This window comes from Pocillopora damicornis, chromosome 2 (genome assembly GCF_964200805.1).
Source record: "Pocillopora damicornis chromosome 2, jaPocDami1.2, whole genome shotgun sequence".
NCBI lineage: Eukaryota > Metazoa > Cnidaria > Anthozoa > Scleractinia > Pocilloporidae > Pocillopora > Pocillopora damicornis.
In genome coordinates, this window is record NC_142671.1 from 28,354,403 (window position 1) to 28,381,714 (window position 27,312).

Genomic DNA, 27,312 nt, shown 5'->3' on the forward strand with positions numbered 1-27,312 from the left:
GAGAAATGATCTCAGTTTATATCCCTATTAGCAAATGGAGACATTAACTAGTTGTTCAGTTATTTCAGAAGTCATAATTTTAAAAGGAATAAATTTCAGATGAAATTCAAGCAAAGAAATGATCCTCACAGGTAGACTGTAATTTATTGTTAATAAGAAACTGCAGAAAAGAAACCTGAAAAAATTCAGGCTTTGAAATGATTTGAACCCGCAGAGCCTTCAAGATACTAGTTGGCTACTCCTAGCAACTGAGGTACAGAGACACTCATTGAGAGGCAAGTTTTATGGCGTTCTCCTTTCCCATTGACAATTCTAATCATAATTTTTTTAAAATTAATTTAATTTGAGCTGCAGATGAAAATCAGGCAAAGAAATGGTCGTTGCAGGTGGACTGTAATTTAGGCAATTGCAGAAAAGAAGCCAGCAACACCTCCTAAATACTAGTTGAGTGCAGTAGCACTAATTGAGCTATGAGGCCAAAATTCAAAACAAAAACTAGGGAAATCTCATTTGTCTTCAAATGCTAAAAAGAAAAGATTTGGACAGGGGTTATAAATAGTGGTGCCCAGCATCACTACTGAAAGCTTGATCTGGTAATGATCAAATTACATAAAACAAGTGTGTACTCTATGATATGTGGTTTCCATTACACCAACACAAGAGAAATGTACTTGTAACAGTAAGAAACAACAGTAATAAGAGTTTCCTTCAATAAGACAACCACCAACACTGACATGTAAATGGTATGGGTAACATCCACCATTAGTTTTATCAACTGAGTTAACAAAACCAAAGCATAGTTGTTTTTTTGGAAACTAAACTCCCTTATCCCATAGATCAACAGCATAGTGTGCCAACCTGTGGGACCTTGTATCTGTGACAATTCAGTGATGATACACAGGAAACAATAGCTTATGGATGATCAATCAAAAGTGTGACCTACCTTGCTCTGGTAAGTAATATTTCCTACAGTAAGTTTGCAGAATGTACTTGTGGTGCCACAGGCAGCATGTGTTACCTAAAAAAATTATAATTTACATTAAAAGTTAACAACAGTGACCTTTCACACTTTGTGTGGTCTTGCAGTGTATTTTGAGAAGCAGAGATTTTGCATTCTTATTTTCTTTTCTATCAAATAAAGAAGAGACCAAATCACACACTTACTCTAGGGAAGATTCTTGGCTGAGTCCAGTTTAACAAAAAGAGCTGCTGTCACTAACATTTCCTCACCAATAATGGCTTGGTCAGGCTGTACACAAAAAATAAAACTAATAAACAAGCAAATAATACACAGTCAAGATCTTTGCCTCTTGGTCTGCCTAAACAAATGGTCGGTCCTGCTTACATATATAAAGGACCAAGGTGCAGTTCTTGCTAAACTGGTCCTGTTTTTTTGAGCCTGGCCAGTCAGTAAAAAAATAAGTTCTCCCACTGACTACTGTACTTCCAAAGTGTGCCAAAGTTGTTAGACGTGCTGAACATTACAGACAGAAAATGGTGAAAAGTTGTTTCTGAGCCTTGAAACACACAGAAGGAACCAACTCACACACCCATTCTCAAAAGTACAGGTCCACAACTTCTGCTTTCCATTTACTATTCTTTGACTGCACTGCACTGATTTGGTTTTTCTATTCAACTTGTCCTCATATATGAAAACAACCCTTTTGTTAGGCTGACTGTGAACTTACCAGTGAGAGATCCTCTGGTTTGGCAGTCAGTGTGAACCATGTGCATCTCAAGTTGATCTGGCCACTCTTCACATTCTCTAGTGGAAGCCACTGTATTCAAAAATTACATAATTACAGGTTAGAATAAACTGAGTGAATTTAACCCTTTAACTCTCAAGATCTGATCATCAATTCTCCCCTCTGGCTACTACACATTTCCTTGTAAATTGATTATGAGAATTGGGTATCAATCAATGTAATACTGTAAATTGTACCTGATGAGTTTGAGTGTTCTCATTACCTGTTTGCTGTATAATGTATGGATACTATAGAGAGAAGTTACATGGTAATCACTTCTAGGAGTTTTAATCTGAGTGTTTAAACCAATAATTCATCACAATGGCCAATCAGGAAGGGAGAATTATTAAAATGAACCTGTGAATGTAAACTCAGTTGAAAGAAAAAACAGGTAAAGTACCCAAAGTAGAGGAAAGTGTCACTGATCAAATCACTATAAGTTTTATCTCTTTGCATGTGTTTGGCTCAGAAGGTAGCACTGATGTTTTCAAGACCAATCACAGACCATAAGAAGTAAACCCAGTGCAATCCTGGGTTGCTTTAATTCAACAATCAAATAAAAATTGCTCTAGATGCTATATCAAATCACACGGTGTTAAAAAAGGTTCCTAACACCGGTTACTGAATATGACATACAACTCTTTAATAAGCGAAAGATTTGCAACTTACCAATTCAACATTGCATTTTTGGACAATTGTACCAATGTCAGCCTCAACACTAAGGAGATAAAACATCATTTGTCAACATCAAAACAGTCACATACATGTAAAAACTGGAGATATGAGTTGCTTTCTACTAATTCATACTTGGATGATTACTTACTGTATGTTCCAAGAGATTCATTATCAGATACTTAGTCTTCATCAAAGACACCAATTTATATTTTCTGACCATGTGAGTTTTCTGCAAAGGCCTTCATATAAACAATCAGAAATGAAATATTCCATATATTCATTCCATATCCAATTCACTGTGTTGTCCTTTGTCTTTGTGTGGAATGTCTTGGCTCCCACTGGCAACAGAAAGAAATATCATCATGAGCTATCAGGTGCACATACAGTAAGATACTCATTGGTGTTCTAAAACAATGATCTTGTCCCAATGAATTTATCTCCTCATGGGGGCAAAGAAAATAAGAAATCCAAAAAATGACATAATAATTAATAAATTTATGCCTCACTGATTGCTGATTCTATTTAATTGAGATTAAACAATCAAAAAAGTTTACACAGAAGTAGAATTTTCAGAGGAGTTCAGACTTTAAGTATGATTCACCTTCCATGAAACTGAGGTAGAAAAATTTCAGTGACACAAGCACCAAAAGACACTTGGATACATATTACTGCTGGTCAGTAAGGGCTCTTTCATATCTTTAGCTCATACAGTAATCTCCATAGCTTTGACACATACCTCTAAGAATAACATTTGAATCTCAGTAGAACCTTTAGATATGATAACAATGTCTTTCTTGATTAAGTCTATTTAGCTTCCAGGACTTCAATGCGAAGGACACCCTGGAGTGACAAGAGAAAGCAAAATCAATTGTCAAAAACCTTTAAAAACTTCACTTATGTGTACACTTGGTGTACTCAGTACTACTGAGTTATTTAAATTTAAATAATCATTTTAAACATGTCTTAAGGCACAATAAAAGACAATTTGCAGAAAAAAAAAATCCTAATGATAAGTACAAGTCACTCACATCAGGCAAGGGGTATTTCAGTTCATATGGATCAATGTTAGTCAAAGGAACTGTGATCCTGTTTGGGAGAACCACAAATCCCACCACAACATCATGTAATACTCAATGGATCATGTCACTGAAAAAAAGGGATAGGGAAGTTACAGAACCTCACATCACTCTAATCCAGTTAGTTTAATTTATAAATCATGTCTACTTTACTACAACTAATGATTCATCATATATTAAGTACATCTACTGTTGCCCATGCAAGTTTTCTGAAGGGTGAAGCATACCTCAGACTAGGAATATCAAGAATATTTTCCATGTTTGCTAAGTCAAAGTCTATGTCCTGTAAAGAATAAAACAAAAACAAAATTTACAATAAGCTGAATCATACACCCAATTTGATTGGATCTTACTTTCAATCTATCTAAGGACAGAGGCATAGATTACATCACTATGAACAACATTTTACTTCCTTATAATATAAAACAATTGGATTCCTTGTTACAGTCTTGAAACACTCAGACACACTCGGCTGCAACTTAAGAGCCACTTTTTTTTTTCTTACCACAGTTTGACATCTGTGGTCTGTAACTGAACAGACCTACTGCAAAATGGAATGTATTTGTTAAATATCCAACCTGATTCAGTTTGTAATAAATTATGGCAACCTAAAAAAACAACTTTTCTTGTCAAAAATTTGTTTCAATTAATTTTCGACTTACCAGTCTGTTAAGAAAGAAGACTTACACCTGGCCCACCCACAAGAGGAACAGCTGGAATGAGAGGGCACAGAATCACACACAGACTTCCACAAAGCTGAATGGGATGAAAAAAAAACCATAAGAAAACAGCAGGATAATAAATGAGAATTCCAGTTTCAAACAACTCATGCAGGTAAAAAATGTTCTGTTTGTAATAAATACAATATACCTGAAGATCTTCAATGCCAACACTGATACCCTTGACAGATAATGCAAAGTCTCAGTCCCCAGCATAACTAAAAGCATTGAAAATAAATAAAACAAAAATTAGAAAATTTTGAAAAAAAAATTTCTATCTTTTCTAAATTCTGAGATCTAAATATAAATTTTCACTCTTTGTGCTGTACATTTCATATCATTTTTGCACTGAGAATTTGGTAAAACCAAAAAATACAATGTTAAAAATAAGGCAATCTAAAATCACGGACAAAAATTTAATGCAACAGAGCTAAATATAAACTAAGCATCTGTCTAAGCATATTCATGCATAGTAAACTGTTTTCGAGTCCTTATTTATTTTTCAATGCTGTTTAATGACTGTTTTTTTTTTCCAGATAACATTAGCGTTAATGCAATGTACAATTTACAGTGAAAAATTAAACACAACAAAATTGATAAGGGAGGGGAGGGAGAAGAAGGTGGTTTCAAGCCTCAGGCAATCATGTTTTAAAAAGTGAAGCCAGCACAATATTAAGCCTGTGAATGTACTTTCTCAAAACATTTTACCCACAATAATTATTTCTGGGCATTGACATCTGGTTTTCTAGCTTTGTGCAACTGAAAACCATGCATTGCCCAGTAACTTTGAGAGTTCACAGTTACTGTAGTTATAATAATTCACATTTTAGTGACCCACCACAACACAATGTAACATGTACAGCTGTAGACACATATTAAGCAGAAAAAAATACTATACAATAAATTGACACATTTGATGCCTGTGCTTGTGCAACTTTGTAAGAGGTTTTAGGAGGGCTTATAAATGGAGGGCTTATAAATGGAGGGCTTATAAATGGAGGGCTTATAAATGGAGGGCTTATAAATGGAGGGCTTATAAACGGAGGGCTTATAAGTGGAAGGCTTAGAAATGGAGGGCTTATAAATGGAGGGCTTATAAATGCAGGGCTTATAAATGGAGGGCTTATAAATGGAAGGCTTACAAATGGAGGGCAATACAAACACAATGTATATCTAACAGGGTTTAAATTAACCAGAACAGAAAAAGCACAAGCTATAGCAGCACTGATCAAAATATGTATTGCATTAATAACTCAAACTAATTTCAATACAATTAGAACAAAAAAAAAAAACTAACAACACAAACAAAACTAGAACATAACAAAAAGGAAGTTCAGACTTTGATTTCCTTGAAGTTTGTCTTTGCTTCTTTAATTAAAATAATAATGTCTAACTTACAACAGTGGCTTCCTGCTTATCACTAAAACAAGAAAAGCTAGAGAGGTGCTTATATCCAAGAGGGGGAGGGGAGGCTTACAATCAAATGTACTTTTTGTTCACAGGTAGACAGACCTATAACCAAGGGCCTAGCTAATAAGGGGCAGTTTACAGCTAAAGAATTTTTGTTTTAATCTGCATGAAGCAGCTTCCTTAAAAAAGTTCAAAAATATCTTGCGTGTTGTCCATTGCATCCAAAATTTTGCTGCTTTAGTCATCTCAGCAGTATTATGAATTCAGTCTGCCATTTAAAGTATCAGCATTTACATGTAGTTATCACATGCAATGTAAATTTGTTAACTTGGCCACTGCTTACCTTGTCATATAATTATTGACCTGGTTTTTAAAGCCAATTGGGCCAAGGGAAAACACAAACAAACTTAAGAAAAAATATAAAATAAAAACAGTTAAAGGAGAAAAAAAATAACAGGACTTAAATGTTGATTTAACATAAAAATCCTGATATGATTCTGGTTGGATGATGAATGCAGATTCTATCTGTAATGCTTGTGGCAACCAAAAATCTAATTCATAAGATTTCAACTGGTGTTGCTCCAAGATGCAGTTAGTGAGGTGTTTGGGGCTATTTTACAAATCGAGAGAATGTAACAAACCAAAGTTGACTATTTACACAAATCTTTAATCTTGCAAGCAATCCACTAACCACAAATCACAATCAATCTCACAATCAGTAAATCAATCAATTGAACAATCGTAAACTGAAACAATAATGCAATGAAGTTCTATCAATCCAACAAAATGTTGCAAAATATATAAACAGAAATTGAGTGTAAAAAGCTGGGCCTTAACGCCGATAACGAGATTAGAATGATAATAAACAATACAAATAAACCAATACAAACTACATTAAAGTACAAAGAGTTACAAGAATTTGGTAGCTGGTAACAGCCTATCGTCCTTATCTAAATGGTGGCTGGTGCATTGGAAACAATTCTGGCCTTAATAAAATCTCAAATCAATTGAATATGTGTCATTACAATAAAATATCTGTTTGAATACTTTCGCCCAATGCTGGAAAACTGAATTAGAAAAAACAAAGTTACAGAAGGTACTCACACATCAGTCCCGCTTGTGCCAAAGGTTTAAAACAAAACTAAGATGAAAGTTCACTAAGTTCACTGAGCCCTGAAAAAACCTTAATTCAGCTCAACCAATTTTTAATGTCCTGATTCAGAGTTCAAAGGCATGAAAATATGTTAAGTAAATTAATGACTTTAAAAGAAAGATACTGAATGCTCTTCTTTTTTCCAGTTTAATCTCTTTCACATGAAATAAATCATGCCAATTCATATTAGTTCTCTTGGAATGAAAATGCAAAGGTGACTATAATCTTCAAGCAAAGTGTTTCTGTTTGAAAGGCTGTTATTTGCTCTAAATAATTGCAAATTCTTCATTTTGAAAGAAGTTTTACAAATTAAGGTTCATTTAGTGTTATCTCAAAAATTATTCATTTTCTACACCACACAGTTTATGAATAACAAACATTCTTACATATAAGTCTCTTTGTCCACAAGAAAATGTTCCAGAACAGAAACATGCTGTGGGATTTTCAACTGATTATGATGAAACTTGTTGAAAAAGATACTGAGGTGACTGAGATATTCCAAAAGTCAGAGAAATTAACATTTCAGCCTTTTAATTCAAAATTTGAGGGGAGAATGTTTAATGCCTGCAGAACATAACGAAAAATAACCTTAAGAAACACAAACAGAAATTCGAATTTTGTAAAAGGGATCAACCTTCTATTAATTTTGAGCTCTTATTTTAATGCCTAACAACCTGTGATAAGCAATCATCGTTGCAATAAATCACCATGATAAAATATTAAACTCATTAAGAAAAAGAAAATCACTAAAAAATAGAAAAAAGGGTTTGCCCTTCTTGACCATAAGTATGTATACAATGCAGCTTAAAATGGCTGTGCAAGTCCTATAAATACATTTTGTATCAGCGTCAATCTATATTAATACCAGAGGACATTTCATATTACCGATTTCTCGCCTTACTTCGTGACCGATATTAAAGAATGTAACATCACTTGGACCACGCTATATTTCGAAGGAAGGATTTTGAATTTCTAAAATAATCGCCTAAATTTCGTGGTGTTCGTTGTGACTGACGAAAACGAAACGAAAAAACATCGAAGGGTTGGTGAAATTGCTAGGGTAGTTCATTTGAGTTGTCCAACGGGGTTTAGTCCATGGACTGAAGGACATTGTTCTGTCCATCACCCCATTCCTCGGTGATCGATGCTTTCAAAATATGTTAAAAAATTGGTACGTAATGCTCCTTTGTAGTAAGATACATTTCATAGACATTGAATCGGTTGAAAGTTCTTTGAAGATCTCTCACCTGTTGAGAGGTTCCTGGTAAACATTAGAATTTCATCATGGAAGAAAGACGTTACTTCACATATCCGATGTAGAAAGTGAAGATGAGACAAGTTTTTTAGAACAGGTCACCATCATACGTTATCAAACATTACACACCTGTCGAAATAAACCGACTATTCAGTGCGACATCTATTCTTTCAGTTCTAAATTCACGGCAACTCATGCGCCATTTTGAATGTGGCTTTTAAGAAACTGGGTCGAGAGCTACATGTAGTCTAGACCAATCAGAGAGAAGATTCCGTGTTTAAAAAAATCTGTGTGCTTAACTTCGACGAATCCGGATTTTGATTTTTAAATCGGGAATTCGGATTTTGCGGTAACACACGTCTTTCAACGCAGGGAATTTCATCCTCAAAGTGGATCTTAATTAAGAAACCCAGCTCCGGTCTCATGGATTTCTATGTTTTGCCTTTTTCCGGGAAATCCAAAAAGGATCTCTTCTAGGAGGGGTCTCAATGAGGTTAACCGTTGGCTATAAAAAGAAAAGAAAAATAGCTTTGGATTTTTAATCAAAATCCATCTTGAGGACAGATTTTTCATCATCGAAATCCGTTTTTGCTTTTCATTTTTAAATACAAAATCTGTATTTCAAAATTCTAATTCGGATTTACCAATCGAAAGCACCCACATCTTTAGAGCCCTTTTCCCAATATTCCACAAGTATTCGCAGTTTGTTTGGACTCTTTTGAATAGAAATAAGATTATTTTTACACAGCCAACAATTTTAAAGCTTTTCGACTATCTTATTAAGGCCATCATCAGCACTAAGTTTCTTCAAAATTGGTGCATGTTTAGCCTACGTGTAGCCGTACTCGGCAGGGGGAGGGTAAGGTTACGCGTAAGCTTATCAATGTCTCCACTTTCTGGTAAATTTTCTTATTGACAAAAACACTTGAAATAGTCAAGAGAAAATAATGGTTTTTATTCTCTCTTGAAACATCTAGCTGATTCTTGTGATTCACTTTCAACAAAATGGATTTGAGTGATGTACGCAGATAAGCCGATAGACAAGGTTTAAAAGAACCGATCTAACTATTATAGACTTACCTCTTTGATGATCATTGGCTTGATGACAGCAGTGGAAAGACAACAGTACTATCTACTCTTCTTAAAGGATCTGTTACCGAGTGATTTCTTTCTTTACTTATAAAAGTGTATCTAAAAATTACATCTGTACTACCGTGTTTCAGATTTCAAAGCCAAAAAAATTCAAGAGGTAAGAAGTTGACCATCGACGCTGCCATTCGAAAATCAACATGGTGATCTGGCCGCAAGCTATCGACTCGCGAAAACCACATCGTGCGTTTCACAAGCAGCTGCTACTCTGACTCATTATTCGCATCAAAAATATAAATTTTTTTGTTGCATCTAATTGTTAAGGCAGATCATCTTTGGGAGACAAAGCGTGGTCAATGTGATCATTTCATAATGATACACTTCTCCGCATTAGCTTAGATGAAAATTATATGGTTTTTGGAACTAGTGATTGAATTTCCATTTAGCTGATATCTTTAAACTGGTGATTGAATTTCCATTAAGCTGATATCCTTAAACTGGTAAGAGAAATCTGAAAATCATAAGGCACAGTCAATGTCATTATCTTATAATAATGTACTTCTTACTACCTTAAACGAAAATTATATGGTTTTTAAAACTGGAGATGGAATTTCCATTCAGTTGATATCTTGAAGCTGGTTAAAGGAAATCTGAAAAGAAAATTCCCACACAACAGGGCTCCTCTTCACATATCTTCAAACACAAACAAACAGTTTAGAAAGTAAATTACTATGAAAGTAGTGAAAGTAGTGATTCTTTGGAAAGTGCTGTCATGTAGTCTTAGATTGAGCAACGAACCGAACGAGCCGGAAAGATTTAATTGAGGAAGTTGTGAATGAGGGTGCTACACATGAAACCAAAGTCGACCAAGAGATCATGAAGTAATAATGTTGATTTATTTATACAGCAAAACCTTTTTTTTTTAACTCTGACACTAGGTCAAGGGCCTCAGTTGAGAACAAAAGCTGTAGAAGTCTATGAAGAAGTTTCTCAAATATGGCTCAAATGAATTTGTGTATTAGCATTTTTCAAGCTTCTTCTTTGCCATTGCTAAATTGACCACGACGTTTTCCCAGAAACCATCTTTATGCCCTGGAAAAAAAATTAAATCTATTAGAAAGTTGAGTAGCCCACTGGCATGTAAATCTACATACAACTCGTCTTTTACTGTATTAATTCCCCTCCCCCTTTTTGCTGTTTTTCTTCCCGTTATACTCTTCTCCTCATCCTCGACTTAAGAGCCTGAAAGGTCAGAAGCCATTTTCGCTTTGGCAAACTTTATAGCTTTTCTTCGTCAGGGGAAAAAAAACTAAGTATGAAAAAAGCTCAGCGATATTGAGTTTTCTCTTACATACCGTAATGATTAGTACTCCGGGCGAAATTAGCGCCCGGAGCACTTATTAACTATCGATACCTAGAGGGAGGGCGCTTATTCGAAACGGAGCGCTTTTAAGGGAGACGGCACTATTTAATTCTCGGGAAACAGCAAATTATGCCAAAAAAAGCTTTGACGCTTGTTTGAAACGGATCAAGAAGACTGGTGAATGGACATGCTGTCCCTGGAGCGAGATCACTCGTTTGAAGGAACTGTGCACACACATGGACATTATAGTTGAGAGTCTGAGACGAAGACCACTGTTTTTGTATAATAAGGTTTGAAGTAAGTGATTAAGCAATTAAAGGAAGATGAACCACCTTCACCCTAAATGTGCAGGTACACTAACATTATTATCACTGACACAGAATAGTGCCGCTAATTGGTATAGGGGCGCTTATCGCAATGAGAGTGTTTCACACTCGATAGGGGTGATTATAAGAACAGCGGCGCTCATTAACAAAAACGAGTTCGAGGGAGGCGCTTATTAGAGGGGGTGCTTACAGACATACATACATCTTTATTTAACAATGCAGGTTATGAAAATTGGCAAGACCGAAGTCCTGATGTGGACCTGCCTAACTACAGCTAATTAAATATTGTCACATTAGGTAAGGATAAAAATATAAGTGAACGAGATATAAATTTTTTTCTTAAATACAATACTGATTAGATAAATTTAGATGTAATCATTATAAATAACAAATAAATATCTAAAAATATAGGAAATCACCATTTTTCATTGAAACACAGAAGGAAACTCTGGCAAAATTTATGCTATTTAGTAGATGTTTCTTTGCATTCAGCTTAATCTTAAAAGATCTTAAAATTGCACAGTCTTTGACATGATGCAGAAGAAGGTTCCACGCCAACGCAGCCCTGTGTTTAAAAGAGGACCTGCCAATTTCAGATCTTGGTCTTGGCTCTTCTATATTTAAAGAATTCCTTAAACTGTAATTGGGTTTTGTCTTAGAGAGGAGAATATTCAGTTCCTCTGTATTTGAACCATGATAGGATTGGTAGGTCACAACCAGCAGCCTCTTTACATAATATGGAGGGAGGTGCTTATTAGAGAGGGTGCTTATTAGAAAGGGTGCTTACTAGAGGGGGTACTTATTAGAGGGGGTACTTATTAGAGGGAATGATTATTAGAGGGGGTGATTATCAGAGGGGATGCTTATTAGAAAGGGGGTGCTTTAACCCTTTCACTCCCAAGATCTAATTAGTAATTCTCCTTACTATCTGCCATACAATTCTTATGGTGTTAGTTCAGAGAATTTGGTATTGGATCAACTAATAATCCCATGATTGATATTCTCCTCTATTCTCATCACCTGCCTGCTTGATATTGTATTGACACTGTAAGGAGAAATTCTGTCTTGGTCACTTGTGGGAGTGAAAGGGTTAATGGCATGAGGGCATCAAATCAAATCATTATGGTGCTGATCAGTGGTACCTGTTTAAACAGTAAGAAAAGCTATTGATTTTAACAGTTGACTCAAAAGTTCATGCTTAAGTATTACTCACTTGTTTAGGTGTAGCATCCTTTGTAATAATTCTTTGAAACATTGTCATTTCATCAGTTATCCACTTTGTTCCTACATTTCTTAATGGCCATTTCTTGCTCTTCCTGTTTCTGCAACATGTCCTGAGCTGATTTATACATGTCCTAAAGGGAATCCAACCATTTTTCATCTTCTGTGTAGGTATCATAAGGGCAATTATGTCTGTTGTGGTTCTTCAAGCTCACAGTGTTAATCAATCAACTTTCCAGAATAGTGAGTGATTCCAGTGGTACTTATTTACTATGCTCTGTAACTTGTCTGTAGAACCTCAGTAATTTGTGAAATATTAAACAAAAAAAACCAGTCACCACAGAGCTAGCAATGTTTACCAGTGATGCCCTTGGTTATCTGAAGTGAGAATCCTTATCTAAAACTTGTGATATATTGGACAAGGGCATTAGCCAGTTGGCTTTTTACAAAGCAAAGGCTAGGAGTTAAACTAGGGGCAACCAAAAACAAATCCAGTGAACAACAGGGTAAAGAGTTGAACCCAGGACCACAAGAGTACAAGTCCAGCGCCCTAACCTCTCCACCACAATGTCTCCAATAATGCTGGCAAAATTCATGTGAATGTCACATGTACAATAATATTCAACACATTTCAAGATACAAGGTGTAGTAAAATTAACATCCAAGGAGAACAATAAAGATCATTGAAACTATTTAGCAACTGGGCTTGAACTGAGTCTAATTAAGCACTAGGATTAAAAAATCTATCATTCAAAATGAGACCATCCATGTGTCAGAAAAGTCATGTTACATGCATTATATTTTACTCTGTCTTTTCTCATTCCTGGGTTCTTCTCCTAGTTTTACATTAATTGAAAAAAGAATGGTATCTACTTGTCATTCTCAACAGTGATTTTCCTTTACTTGATAATCACAGACAGATCATGTCACCAAAAATTTTACAACAGATTACCCAAGAATTTTTATTTTTGCCTTTATGAAGTAGCTTCCTTAAAAAAAGTTCAAACAAATCCAGCATGTTGTCCATTGCACCCAAACTTTTGGTGTTTAAGTCATCTCAGCATCATTATCATTATCACTTCAATCTGCCTTTAAAAACATCAGCATTTTATTATCTGGTGCCATGAAAAAAAATTCACTCAAATGACTTGATTAATTTGGACACTGCTTACCATAATTAATAAAATTAACTAACCCCCATTTTCTTTCCTTGATGAGCAAAACGATGAAGAAAACTCCACACAGTTCAACCAATTCTTAGTTTCTTGATTAAGAATTAAAATGCATGAAAACATTAAGGTGATTCCTCAGTTTATCACCGTATATCCTGTAATGTGAATTAAAATCATGTAATCAGGGGAAAGAGCGCATGTGTATTCCGAGAACATAGTATTGTTTTTCAATCCATGGACCAGGTAAAGAGGTATGATGGTCTTTAGCTCTTATACAAGCATGGTGACCTATATTTTTTATTGCATAATTTTTGGTGTACCATTTATCCCCTTTAAATTGGGGATTTTAAAAACAATTCTTCGAAGGGGGAAAAAGATGAGGCTAAAAGCATGCACATAGCTCTTTATTTGAGCATGCAAATTATGATCTTGAAAGGAATGACCCAAGGAACATTTTGAGTCTATGTAATTAAAATTTGCCTGATTTTCCCACAAATTATTTATCAAATTGTTCCATATGCTTCAAACTTTCTACCTATTGTATCAAGTTGTTTTCAAGGGTTACTTAAAAAATCCTAGCTTCCACCTGCAGCAAAATGTACTGTGAACTGATTAAATGACACACATCATTAGTGCCAGTACTGGTATAAATGGGGTATGTTTGGCCCATTATATCTCCTAAACAAGCACAGTGACTTATCTTTTCTAAAATTTATGTATTATTTCAAACAGACATTAGCAAGGAACATTTAAGGAAAGTTTAAGGAAAATTGTTCAATAAATTGTTTTTCAGAGGAATCACCTTAACTAACTTAATGTCTTTAAAAAGAAAGATACTGAATGCTCTTCTTTTTTCCAGTTTCAATTGGTTCACACGAAATAAATCATGCCAATTCAGAAGTTTTCTTGCAAAGAAAAGCAAAGGTGACAACAATCTTCAAGCAAAGTGCTTCTGTTGTAGTTTAAAAGGCACTCAGTGACAGAGACAATCTGTTACTTGTTCTTAAATTTATCAAAAATTTCTCATTTTAAAAGAAGTTTTACAAATTAAGGTTCATTTAGTTTTTTTTCAAATTCATTTTCTACAGCACACAGTTTATAATAGCAAACATTCTTAAGTTTCTTAAATGTCTACAACAAAGTGTTCCAAAAGACACTGAAACATGCTTTGGGATAACTGATTGTGATGAACTTGTTGCAAAAGATACTTTGCTGAGGTATTCCAAAAGCAAGAGAAATTACAATTTCTGCCTTTTAATTTAAAAATCCCTGGAAAGACTTCTTGATGCCTGCAGAGCACAATTGAAACTTAGGTTTCTCAACATCTAACTTAGCTAAATTAAAAATCTGATGAGACGAATTGGCCAGATTACATTTAAATGCTATTGAGGTCAACTTTGAAGAACCCAATCAAAAGTTTGAATTTTGTAAAATGGATTAACAGTCTATTATTTTTAGCTCTTATATTAATGCTTTAGAACCTGTGATAAGCAGTCATTCTCGAAATAAATCACCATGATAGAATCTTAAATTCATTTAGTATAAGAAAATCAGAAAAAGCGAAAAGAAATAAGGAGTTGCTCTTCTAGACCATAAATATATTTACAATGCGGCTTAAAATGGGTGTGCAAAACCTATAAAAATAATCTCCTTCCAAACATAGCCATGCCAACTGATGTACGTGGAAAACATATTTTGTATCTGCGTCAATTTATATTATGAAGGACATTTAATACTATCGATTTGTCTCCTTACTTCGTGACCGATATTGAAGAATGTAACATCACTTGGATCATGCTATATTTCGAAGAGAGGATTTTGAATGTTTAAAATAATCGCCTAAATTTTGTGGTGTTTGTTGTGACTAACTACAAAAAAAAATACAAATCGAAGGGTTGGTTCATGTTAGGGTAGTTCATTTGAGTTGTCCTGAACGGGGTTAAGTCCATGGACTGGAGGTCCTTGTTTTGTCCATCACCCTATTCCTTGGTGATCAGTGCAACATTTGTTAGAGGATGATTAAGTAACGTTCCTATGTAATAAGATACATTTCATTGACATTGAATCGGTTGAAAGTTCTTTGAAGATTTCTCACCTGTCGAGGGGTTCCTGATAAACATTAGAATTTCATCATGGTAGAATGACGTTACTTAACACATCCGATGTACAAGGCGAAGATCAGACGAGTTTTTAGTACAGGTCATCATCATTCGTCATCATCCGTCATCAAATGTACTACAATTGTCGAAATAAACCGACTCTTCAGTGTGACATTGATTCAGTTTTAAATTAACGGCAGCTCGTCCGCCATTTTCAATGTGGCTGCTAAGACACTGGGTCGAAAGCTAGTCTAGGCCAATCAGAAAGAAGACGCCGTGTTCAGAGAAATCTGGGTGCTTAACTGTTGCGAATCTGGATTTTGATTTTGAAATCGGGAATTCGGAATTTTCGGTAAAACATGAAATCCAAAAACGATTTTCAACGGATTTCTATGTTTTGCATTTTCCGGGAAATCTAAAAAGGATCTCCTCAAGAAGGGGTCTCTCTGAGGTTAATCGTTGGCTATAAAAAGAAAAAAAAAGGCCAGATTTTTCAGCGTCGAAATCGGTTTTTGCTCTTCATTTCTCACAACAAAATCCGGTATCTCTATTTCAAAATTTTAATCCGGATTTACCAATCGAAAGCACCCAGAACTTTAGAGCCGTTTTACTAATATTCCACAAGTGTTCGCGCTTATTTTGGACTCTTCTGAATAGAAACAAGATTATTTTTATAACAGCTTTTAGGCTTTTCGACCATCTTATTAAGGCCATCATCGGCAGCAAGTTTCTTCAAAATTGGTTAATCCACGCCTAGCCTACGTGTAGTCGTACTTGGCGAGGGTAGGGTACGGCTACACATAGGCTACTCCATGTCTCCACTTTCTGGGAAATTTTCTCACTGACAATAACACTTGAAACAGTCAAGAGAAAATAATGGCCTTTATTCTCTCTTGAAACATTTAAATTATTCTTATGATTCACTTTCAACAAAATGCATTTGATTCGACCACGAGATAATGAAGTAATAATGTTTTTTTTTTATAACTCAAAATCTATTTTTTTTTTAAATTCTGACAATAGGTCAAGGGCCTCAGTTGAGAACAATAGCTGAGTAAGTCCAAGAAGAAGTTCCTTAAATATGGCTCAAATGAGTTTGTGAATGAGCAGTCTTTCAAACTTCTTCTTTGCCATTGCTAAATTGACCACGACGTTTTCCCAGAAACCATCTTTATGCCCTGGAAAAAAAATTAATTTTATTAGAAAGTTTCGTAGCCAACTGGCATGTACATTGACAGGAGCCCACTGACAGTGACATGTACTTCCTTTTTTACTGTATTAATGCGCGTTGATAAAACAGGATTGCAGTTTTATTTCTTCCTTTTCCCCTTTTTTAACAGCAAACATTTTTTCCCAACAATTTTTACGACAGTGTTGCAGACAGACAGCAAAAAAAAAAAAAAAGAAAAAGAAAAAAAGTTTCGTTTGCAAATTTTCTATTTTTATTTTTTATTCATTGATTTTTTTTCGGGTGTACAGGATAGTGGGATTTTGGTCTTGTCGTTTTGAATTGCTGTTATAGACCGAAACAAAAACTTCGAAACTGAGGAATTGAGCTCATGTTCAGTCATCTTGACCTCGCACTTTCTCAACAAAGTATATCTACAAATCCTGGTCATTAAAGCTTTCTAATTTTTTCGTCAGTATTTCGGAAACAAGTTTTGTCTTTCCCTCCTCTATGGTATGTTTTTGGTATTCACGTGAGACGTGGGTGATCTGATCAATTAACCAATCGCGTTTTTTAGAGACTTTGACAATGGGGGATTGACATAGACACCCTTTCGAAGTGCAGTTGAGTTTTTGGTAGCATGAACGTGTGTCATGTTACTTGTTATCAATCTAAAACCTGTTGGCCCATTACATAGCTAATCTGATTACGTGCCCGATTGTCGATATAGTTAGTGAAGAGTTTCCTGTTGGAATGTCGGGAAATGGTGCTCGCCGACAAAGGAAACTCTCACGTATGAAGATTTTCACCAGATTTAATATTTCTCACGATTTACAGCTCTCACTTTGTGGGTACACGTCGTGGTATACTCTCTCCAAAATCGATCTCATCTGTCTGTAATTCTGTATTTTTTCCTTAAGATGAATAGCCTATTGTTACAATCACGCGTTTCGCAATCAGTTCATGCACGTAACATGAAAAGGTAACACAACTCGCTTCCGGTCACGACAGGAATTAGCTTTGAATAAAGCGGCAAGTAGGGGAGTGGTGTGGGCGGGGACCTGCCTCTTCCCCACCCCCTCCCCCTTTTTGCTGTTTTTCTTCCTGCAATACTCTTTCCCTCATCCTCGACTTAAGAGCCTGAAAAGTCAGAAGCCATTGTCGCTTTGGCAATTGTTATAGCTTTTCTTCGTCGTGGGAAAAAAATCAAGTAGGAAAAAAGCTCAGCGATATTGATTTTTCTTGTACATGCCGTAAGGATTCGATTTAGCGCCCGGAGCGCTTATTTACTCTTGATACCGAGAGGGATGGCGCTTATTTGAAACAGGGCGCTATTATGGAACACAGCACTTATTTAATTTTTTGAGAACCAGCAAATTGTTCCGAACAAAGCTTTGATGTTTATTTGAAAAGAACCAAGAAGACTGTTGAACGGACATACTGTCCTTGGATCTTTCCTGGCCAGAACGAATAACCAAGAAATCGTCGTCACAAAATTTGAAGGCGTGATCATTCGTTTGAAGGAACTGTGCACACATCAGAATTACTTATAATAATATCTACATGCGCATCTCTAGAAACATCTACTGCAGCTTTTAAAAATTTTATGAGTTTCTTTTGGAAAGGCGTTAAAGTCCGGACAGGATTTCACTGCAGCCGGGAGGGAGTTAAAACGCTTAGCGGCACAGTCCTGAAATGTGCCTGACTCCAGTGGTATGTTAAGGTTAACAGTTTCGCTGGAACGTAAGCATCTACCGTGTTGTACAGTTTCACGACTCAGATTCCTGGGCCAATGTTCATCATACAGGGCTTTGTGCGCTGCTTTAAGTAAATGTCAGTCCCGATGCTCACTCATTGGTAACCAGCTTAATTTAAGTAGAGTATTCATGGTGACCCGTGACAAAGCTGGCAGCGGAAAACTGAATATGCTGAAGCTTTTTAAGCAGATTTTCACTGAGCGGGTAAAATACAATAAGTCACTTAAGTCTAAGCGTAATAGAACTAACAATTCGGCAAGGTGCTTTCTTAACTTATAATTAGTAAAGTTCTTGACTTTTTTAAGCGTGGCTAAGGTACCATAACATGAAGCAGCTAAATGTTTGATGCGGTCGTCCCATTTGAGGTTACTGTGGATGTTAACCTCGAGAAACTTTGTAGATTCGATTCGCTTAAGAGAGTTGTCTCCGACAGTGAGATTAAGTATGCAATCTGCTAATTTGTGATGGGATGACATTTTCTGGGTGGAGAGAACCATGAATTTGGTCTTATTAGGGTTAAAGGCAAGGTTAGAGTCCTAAGACCACGATCCAAGTTTGGTAAGGGATTCATTTAAATCATACGTCGGTGATTCCAATTCCCTCACTGCACAGTGGGTGTAGAGGGATGTGTCATCAGCGTACTGAGAACAAGACGTGGATGGATCGAGGTTGTCTCGGAGGTATGATACATATAAATTGAAGATCATCGGCCCAAGGATCGATCATTGAGGTATTCCAAACTGTGACAATTTGAGGTGTGGCTGATTTAGTGTCATCAATTTGTACGAATTGTGTTCGACCAGACGAACAGCTAAGGAGCCATTTCAAATAATTTTTGGAGAAGACAAGTTTGTAAAATTTCTTTAGCGTCGTCTTGAAACGAGCCGTATCAAAAGCCCTAGAAAAATAGGCGAGAACCATCAAGGTGACCTCTTTCCTTTTCATAGCGAGCTTTATATCATCTCTTATTCAAAGAAGGGCAGTAGTGGTAGAGTGCCCTTTACGGAAACTAGAAATGTTATCATGAAGAAGAGAGGCGCTATTTGCGAACTCCGACATCTGCCAGCCGACCAACCTTTCGAACACCTTAGAAAACACCGGTAATATCGAGATTGGTCTTAGTTCGTCATTGGTCGTTGGGTTGTCTACCTTGGGTTTGGGCGACACTCTGGCGATCTTCCAAAGCTTTGGGAAGTACGCTTCAGTTATATAACCTCTAGCTTTATGAATGTAGTTGGAATCTGATCAGTTCCCGTGGAACAATCGGTTTGAAGTAAGCAATTAAAGGAAGATGAACCACCCTCGAATGTGCAGGTGCCTATTAGAGGGGGCGCTAATTAGAGGGGGTGCTTATTATATTAGAGAAGGTGCTTATTAGAGAGGGTGCTTATTAGAAAGGGGGTGCTTTTAGCACGAGGGCGCCAAATCGAATCATTACGGTATTGATCACTTGGTACCTGTTTTTGAAAACAGTAAGAAAAGCTATTGATTTTAACAGTTAACTCATTGGTTCATGCTAACCTATAACTCACTTCTTTAGGCGTAGCATCCTCCGTAGTAATTCTTGGAAGCATTTTCATTTCATCAGTCATACAGTCCTCTTTGTTCCTACATTTCTTGATGGCCATTTCTTGCTCTTCCCGTTTCCGCAACACGTCTTGAGTTCAAGAGGGAATCCAACTGTTTTACATCTTCTGTGAAAGTATCATCAATAATTAATTCTTTTATGATGAACAATCATAGGGGACACTCTGTCTGTTTTGGTTCTTCAAGCTCACAGTGTTAATCAATCAACTTTTCAGAATAGTGAGTGATTCCATTGGTTTTTCTTTACTATGCTCTTTAATTTGTCTGTAGAACCAGAGTAACTTATGAAATCTTGAAATTTAAGATGCAAAGGGAAAAAAAACAGTCACCACAGAGGTAGCAATGTTTACCGTTAATGCCCTCGGTTATCTGAAGTGAGAATCCTTATACACAACTTGTGATATTTTGGACACGGGCAAGCCAGTTGGCTTTTTACAAAGTGCAGCCTAGTAGTTAAACTGGGAGCAACCAAAAACAAATCCAGTGAGTAACAGGGCGAAGAGCTGAACTCAGGACCACAAGAGTACGAGTCAAGTGCCCCAACCACTCAGCCACAATGTCTCCAATAATGCTGGCAAAATTCATGTGAATGTCACATTTACAATAGTATTCCACATATATTTTAAGATACAAGGTGTAGTAAAACGAAGGCTCAAGGAGATCTACAAAGATCATTGGCAGACTAATTTAGAAACTATTTAACACCTAGGCTTGAACTGAGCCAATTGAGCACCAGGATTAAAAATCTGTCATTCAAAATGAGACCGTCCATGTGTCAGAAAAGTCAAGTTACATGTATTATATTTTACTCTACCTTTTCTCATTGCTGGGTTCTTCTCCTACTTTTACATTAATTGAAAAAAGAACGGTATCTTCTTGTCATTCTCAACAGTGTTTTTCCTTTACTACACCACAGACAGATCATGTCACCAAATATTTTAAAACAGATTACCCAAGAACTTTTATTTTTGCCTTTATGAAGTAGCTTCCTTAAAAAAGTTCAAACAAATCTAGCCTGTTGTCCATTGCACCCAAACTTTTGCTGCTTAAGTCATCACAGCATCATTATCATTATCACTTCAATCTGCCTTTAAAAATATCAGCATTTAATTATCTCATGCCATGAAAAAAATTCACTCAAATGACTAGATTGATTTGGCCACTGCTTACCTTAATAAAATTAACTAACCCCCATTTTCTTGCCTTAATGAGCCCAGAAGAAAACTCCATGCAGTCCAACCAATTATTCGTGTCTTGATTCAGAGTTAAAATGCATGAAAATGTTAGGGTGATTCCTCGCTTTATCACCAAGTATCCTGTATTGCACATTAAAATCATGTAACATGGTATTGTTTTCCAATCCATGGACCAGGTAAAGAGGTACGACCATCTTTAGCTCTATGAGCAAGCATGGTGACCTATACTTTTTATTGCATAAATTTCATGTACCATTTATCCCCTTTAAATTGAGGATTTAAAAAAAAATCTCCAAAGGGTAAAAAAGATAAACCATAAAGCATGTACAAATTAGCCCTTTACTTGAGGATTCAAATTATAATCTTGAAAGGAACGACTCAAGGAACATTTTAAGTCTATGTCATTTAAATTTGCCTGATTTTCCTATAATTTATATATGAAATTGTTCCATATGCTCCAAACTTTCTATGTACCATATAAAGTTATTTTCAAGGGTTACTTTAAAAACCTTAGCTTCCACCTGCAGCAAAATGTATTGTGAACTGATGAAATGACACTCATTGATTGTTGTGTGGCCCGTTATTTAATCTCCTAAACAAGCACATTGACTTATCTTTTTTTAAAATTAATGTATTTTTCTGAAGAGACATTTGTAAGGAACATTTAAGGAAAGTTTAAGGAAAATTATTCGACAATTTTTTTTCAGAGAAATTGCCTTAACTAAATTTATGTCTTTTAAAAGAAAGATACTTAATGCTCTTCTGTTTTCCAGTTTTAACTCATTCATGAAAAAGAAAAGCAAAGGTGACTACAATCTACATTCAAAGTGCTTCTGTTATAGTTTAAAAGGCACTCAGTAACAGAGACAATCTGTTACTTGTTCTAATTTATCCCAAATTCTTCATTTTAAAAGAAGTTTTACAAATTAAGATTCATTTAATTTCTTTTAAAATTCATTTCCTACACCACACAGTTTATAAATAACAAACATTCTCAAGTCTCTTTGTCTACAAGAAAGTGTTCCAGAGGACAGAGCCACGCTAAGGGATAACTGATTACAATGAAACTTGTTGCAAAAGATACTTTGGTGAGAATTATTCCGAAAGCCACAGAAATTACAATTTCTGTCTTTTGCCTTAAAAATTCCTGGGGAGACCACTTGATGCCTGCAGAGTACAACTGAAACTTAGGTTCTACAATGTCTAACTAAACTAAATTAAAAATCTGATGAGACACATTGGCTTTTGAGGTCCACTTTAAGGAACTCAATCAAAAATTTGAATTTTGTAAAAGGGATTAACCTTCTGTCACTTTTTCGCACTTATTTTAATACTTAATAACCTGTGATAAGCAATCATTCTCGCAAGAAAACCCCGTGATAGAATCTTAAATTCATTTAGTATAAAATCATTAAACAAAAAGAATGAAAGGTGTTGCTCTTTTGATCATAAATATGTTTACAATGCGGCTTAAAATGGAAGTGCAAGTCCTCCAAAACATATGCAAGTCCTTCCAAACAAAGCCATGCCAACTGATGTACATGAAAAATACATTTTGCATCTGCGTAAAATCTATATACTGAAGCTTAAGGACAATTAAAATTATCGATTTCTCGCCTCAGTTCGTGACCGACATTGAAGAATGTAACATGACTTGGAACACGCTACATTTCGAGGAGAGGATTTTGAATGTTTAAAATAATCGCTCAAATTTCGTGGAGTTTGTTCTGATTAACGAAAACAAAACAAAAGAAATCGAAGAGTTGTCCAACGGGCGTAACTAAGTCTGTGGACAGGAGATCATTGTTTTGTCCATCACCCCATTCCTTCGTGATCAGTACAACATTTGTGAAGATGAGTAAGTAACGTTCCTATGTAAAAACATACATTTCATTGTCAAAGTTCTTTAAAGATCTCTCACCTGTCGAGGGGTTCCCGGTAAACAATAGAATTTCAACATGGTAGAAAGACGTTACTGAACACATCCGATGTACAAATTGAAGATTAGACGACTTTTAGGATTGGTCATCATCATCCGTCATCAAATGTAACACAATTGTCAAAATAAACTGACTATTCAGTGCGACATCGGTTCTTTCAGTCCTGAACTCGTGGCAGCTCGTCCGCCATTTTGAATGTGGCTGATAAGAAACTGGGTTGAGAGCTAGTCTTGGCCAATCAGAAAGAAGACATTGTTTTAAGAAAAATCTGAGTTCTTAACTTCAACGAATCTGGATTTTGATTTTGAAATCGGGAATTCGGATTTTGCGGTAAAACACGTAATCTAAAAACGACTTTCAACGCTGAAAAATCCATCCTCCTAGTGGATCTCAATTAAGAAATCTAACTACAGATCTCATGGATTTCCATGTTTTGCGTTTTTCCGGGAAATCCAAAAAGGAAAACGAAAAAAAAAATATATAAATTAGCTCGGGATTTTTAATGAAAATCCACCTTGGGGACAGATTTTTCAGCGTCGAAATCCGTTTTTGCTTTTCATTTTTTACTGCAAATCTGTATTTCAAAATTTTAACCCGGATTTACCAATCAAAAGCACCCAGAACTTTAGTGCCGTTTTCCCAATACTCGCAGTTATTTTGGACTCTTTTGAACAGAAATATGATTATTTTTATATAGTCAACAACTTTAAGGCTTTTCGACTATCTATTAACGCCATCCTCGACAGCAAGGTTCTTCAAAATTGGTTCATCCATGTCCAGCCTACGTGTAGCCGTACTTGGCGAGGGGAGGGGAGGGTACGGCTACACGTAGGCTAATCCATGTCTCCATGGGGGTGCTTATTAGAGAGGGGGTGCTTATTAGAGAAGGGGTGCTTATTAGAGAGGGGGTGCTCATCAGAGAGGGGGTGCTTATTACAGAGGAAGTGCTTATCACCTCCTTTCTAAAGAGGTAATTGTTCCACTGGAATAATGGTATTTGTAAGAGTCATCAATTCGGTGTCAATTCACAATTTATTTGATCTGATCAACTACACTCAGCACCCTGCTTGAATACCATACCATATGAGAAATCCTTACAAACAAGCAAGTGTCCTAGTCCATGACCTCAAAAATTGCAACAATATCCATAATGGTTCTATTCCTTCAATGTAAGTCCAGTTACAAGATCATCCGAAGAATAATGGCAAAAATAACAAGCAATAAAAACACACGTGCACTGAGGTTTGACCTTAGTGTTGAATGACAAAACCTTGGCAGAGAGAGGGCCTAGTACACAGGAAACCTAACATTTACTGTATTAAAATATTAAATTTGGACAGATAGTTCAGATTACATTTGATGATTGAGTATGAAAGACACTAAACAGCTAGTTGAAAATAATTACTAATCATGTTCATGGGAAGTTTCTCGAAAGGTAATGAAAACTTTCCCATCCTTGCCTTGAACATAAAGACATCTGTTGATAACATCACCACATTTCACATGCAAGAGACTTTTGCTTTCTTGGATGTATAAAATGCTGACAATTACATTTTGATGAACAATTTCCTTCAGGACTACATCCTGTGGTGAAGGAAGGTCTAGGCAAACAATCAATCCATTCAAGCCATACTCTGTGATCAATGCATAGGCAACATTTTAGAAGAGGAAGTAGCAAAACACTCTACCACTGCATTTCCTCCCATGTGCACAAAACTGGACAAGGTAGCTGCACGAATTTCCTTTTCTAGGATACATCATGCTTTGGAAGGTGACATGATCTTTTGTCATCCTATAGGAAACCAAGTATTCTGGGACAGGACCACTTCCAAATGCTGTAAAAAAGACATTTTGAACCTGTGTCAGCATTTCAAAGTGCACAGGTTCATACAGCAGGATTCTCCCTTCTGTATACTAAACATGCACCTTGTAGGTTTGGCTTACTCCTAGTTTTTCCACCATTTAATTTCTTTGGGAGTCCCCTAGTTCCAGAGAACTGATTTACAAGGTGAGCGATAAATGCTTCAAATACAAAAGCAGGAGTAAGTGCTAAGGAACCATGGCTGGAAAGAGAAGTGGAATTAAGCATGGGAATTGTATGAACACTCTTCAATACCATAAAGACTTGGTAAAAGTTTCACAAAGTTATCAACCAAAACTTGAGCCTCCTCTACACAAGGTTTGGAAATAGGAACTGAGTGCAGGAAATGAAGAGTAGTATAGTGCAAAGTGATAAAAGTGGTCTGTGCCAAATTCATCAGAAAGTACAGCATATTTAGGACATGGCAGTCCAGCAAAGAGGGCAAACAAACGAAATTCTGATGCTTTCCAGTGTTTTAATTCAGCAATACTACATGGCTTTCTGGTAAAGTCATGTGGCACTTTGATAGAAAGGAACATGTTGTCTAGCTCATGACTAATTCCTAGCAAACTGTTTGAATCTGCAGCATACTGAAGATTGAACCACCATTTGAATAGCTGCATGTCTTTTCAGGATGCCTTTGCAAACAGAATGCATCCAGTCAATAGGTAAATTGTCTGGAATGTCAAACACATTTTCTCCTTTAATGCCAAACACTGTGGTGCCTCTTGCCTCCACAATTCTCCCAAACATCCTGCTTGATATTATTTCAAAGCAAGGCTTTGGCAGGCAGGTGTGGTATAACAGATTGGATTTTGCACACTGATGACACAAGTTCACATGTTTCATTGTTAAAATTACTACCATTTTCCATATTGAATTATTCACCAGTAAAATGTTTCAAAAATGGTGGCACATGTGATTTAGACTTCCCATGCCACAGTCCAGTAAGTAGGATGTTTTCAAATTTGTATCTTTCTCAGGGAGGTAACTCCACAAGAAAACAAATAAGTGGCTTCTTAAACTTCTTGGACTTAAGCAAGGGTGCCCCATCAGTGCTAACTACAATTAAAAGTGCTTTCTTTCCTCTGGCACAAGGGTCATCCTGGATGAATTTTTGGTACACTCTACCATTCTGTATGTCTCTTATGCAGTCTTCAGCTGGCAATTGTGCCTTAACCATTCTATAGTCTTTAATAAATTGCCAGTGTTCTGAAAATATATTATGAGGGAACAGTTTTAACTTTCCTTTACAACTTTGTAAGAGAATGATTTAAAAAAGAATTATTATATTAGCATGTGTGAAGCAGAAAGGGCTCTGTCATCAATAGAAGTAATTTCAAGCAGATGTCTGCACAGAAGATGGACAATTTTTTTAACAAATGGAAAATCTTTTGCAGGGTAGAAGAACTCCCCATGAAGTGAGACTCACCTAATAATATCCTTTTTCTCTTTCTGAAGTTTGTGATCCTCTTCAGATTCTTGCTTCCCTCATTTCTGTTATCAGAAGGTTCAATGAGTTATTAAAATAATAACAATAATAATGATGATAATAATCACTGACCACTTCCCCAGTAGGGCTTCTCAGGGCCAATTCACACAAATTGTAAATAAACATTGCAAAAACAAAGATCCCAACTAGCCATGGGGCAGACCAGTAAGCTTTTTACAAGCACAGCTTCGGAGTTAAACTTAGGGCAACCAAAAACAAAACAGTGAGTATTGGGGTGAAGAGCTGAACCTGGGACCACAAGACTAGTCCAGTGCCCTAACCACTCAACCATAATGCCTCCAAAATTTAATGCTCATAAAATTCACATGCATGTCATAGCAGCAATAATATTCCATATATTTTTTTGAAGATACCAGCTTTTAGTTGTAAAATGAAGGCATAATGAAAACAACAAAGATCATTGGCAGACTTTTTTAGAACCCATTTAATTACTGGGAATAAACTGAGTCTGATTGAGCACTAGTATTTAACAACCTTTTAATCAAAATGACACTGTCAATATGTCAGTTAAGTCACGTTATTATATTTTACTCTATCATTCCTCATCTCTGGGTACTTCTCCTAGTTTTACACTTATTAAAAAAAAAAGAATGATATCAACTGGTCATTCTTAACAGTGATTTAGCTTATTTAATCAAATACGGATCACATAACCAACATTCTAGTCCAACAGATTACCCATGAATTTTCATTTTTACCTGCAGGATGTAGCTTCCTTAAAAAAGGTTTATACAAATCCAGTATGTTGTCTGCTGAGGGTAGGTCATCTCAGCAAGTATCAGCATTTAATTGTCTCATGCTGTGTAAAAGAGTCACTCAAATGACTGGATAAATTTGGCCATTGCTTACTCCATTATATATACATACTTGGTTTTTAGAGCCAATTGGACCAAGGGGAAAACACAAACAAACTTAAGAAATGATAGAAAATGAAAACTAAACCAGAAAAAAATTACAGGAATTAAATGTTCATTTAACATAAAAATC

At 36.0% G+C, this 27,312-nt stretch overlaps 1 protein-coding gene, 1 long non-coding RNA gene and 1 pseudogene across 31 annotated transcripts in view; 2 read left to right on the forward strand and 1 right to left on the reverse strand.

The window, feature by feature from the left end:
• Nucleotides 1-27,312, forward strand: part of LOC149050645 (uncharacterized) — a 404,897-nt pseudogene that overhangs the window by 240,211 nt on the left and 137,374 nt on the right. The gene's annotated exons all lie outside the window — the stretch shown is intronic.
• The window catches only part of LOC149050665 (extended synaptotagmin-3-like), a 38,391-nt gene that overhangs the window by 2,231 nt on the left and 8,848 nt on the right, over nucleotides 1-27,312 (reverse strand). The window contains exons 1-13 of one of the 29 annotated variants that reach the window (XM_089198218.1): nucleotides 6,730-9,323; nucleotides 5,969-6,031; nucleotides 4,367-4,433; nucleotides 4,159-4,252; nucleotides 3,724-3,779; nucleotides 3,449-3,566; nucleotides 3,157-3,260; nucleotides 2,638-2,758; nucleotides 2,415-2,463; nucleotides 1,943-1,993; nucleotides 1,689-1,778; nucleotides 1,165-1,249; nucleotides 944-1,018 (exon numbers count right to left, since the gene is read on the reverse strand). In XM_089198218.1, coding sequence (XP_089054344.1) covers nucleotides 1,166-1,249; nucleotides 1,689-1,778; nucleotides 1,943-1,993; nucleotides 2,415-2,463; nucleotides 2,638-2,693 — 330 coding nt within the window. In that variant the 5' untranslated portion in view covers nucleotides 2,694-2,758; nucleotides 3,157-3,260; nucleotides 3,449-3,566; ... (3 more) ...; nucleotides 5,969-6,031; nucleotides 6,730-9,323 and the 3' untranslated portion in view covers nucleotides 944-1,018; nucleotide 1,165. The other 28 variants (XM_089198228.1, XM_089198227.1, XM_089198217.1 and 25 more) reach the window with 28 other exon arrangements.
• On the forward strand, nucleotides 114-1,936 carry LOC149050666 (uncharacterized). The gene is made up of 3 exons (XR_016184351.1): nucleotides 114-275; nucleotides 837-952; nucleotides 1,672-1,936. It is a non-coding gene; the product is annotated as an uncharacterized LOC149050666 (long non-coding RNA).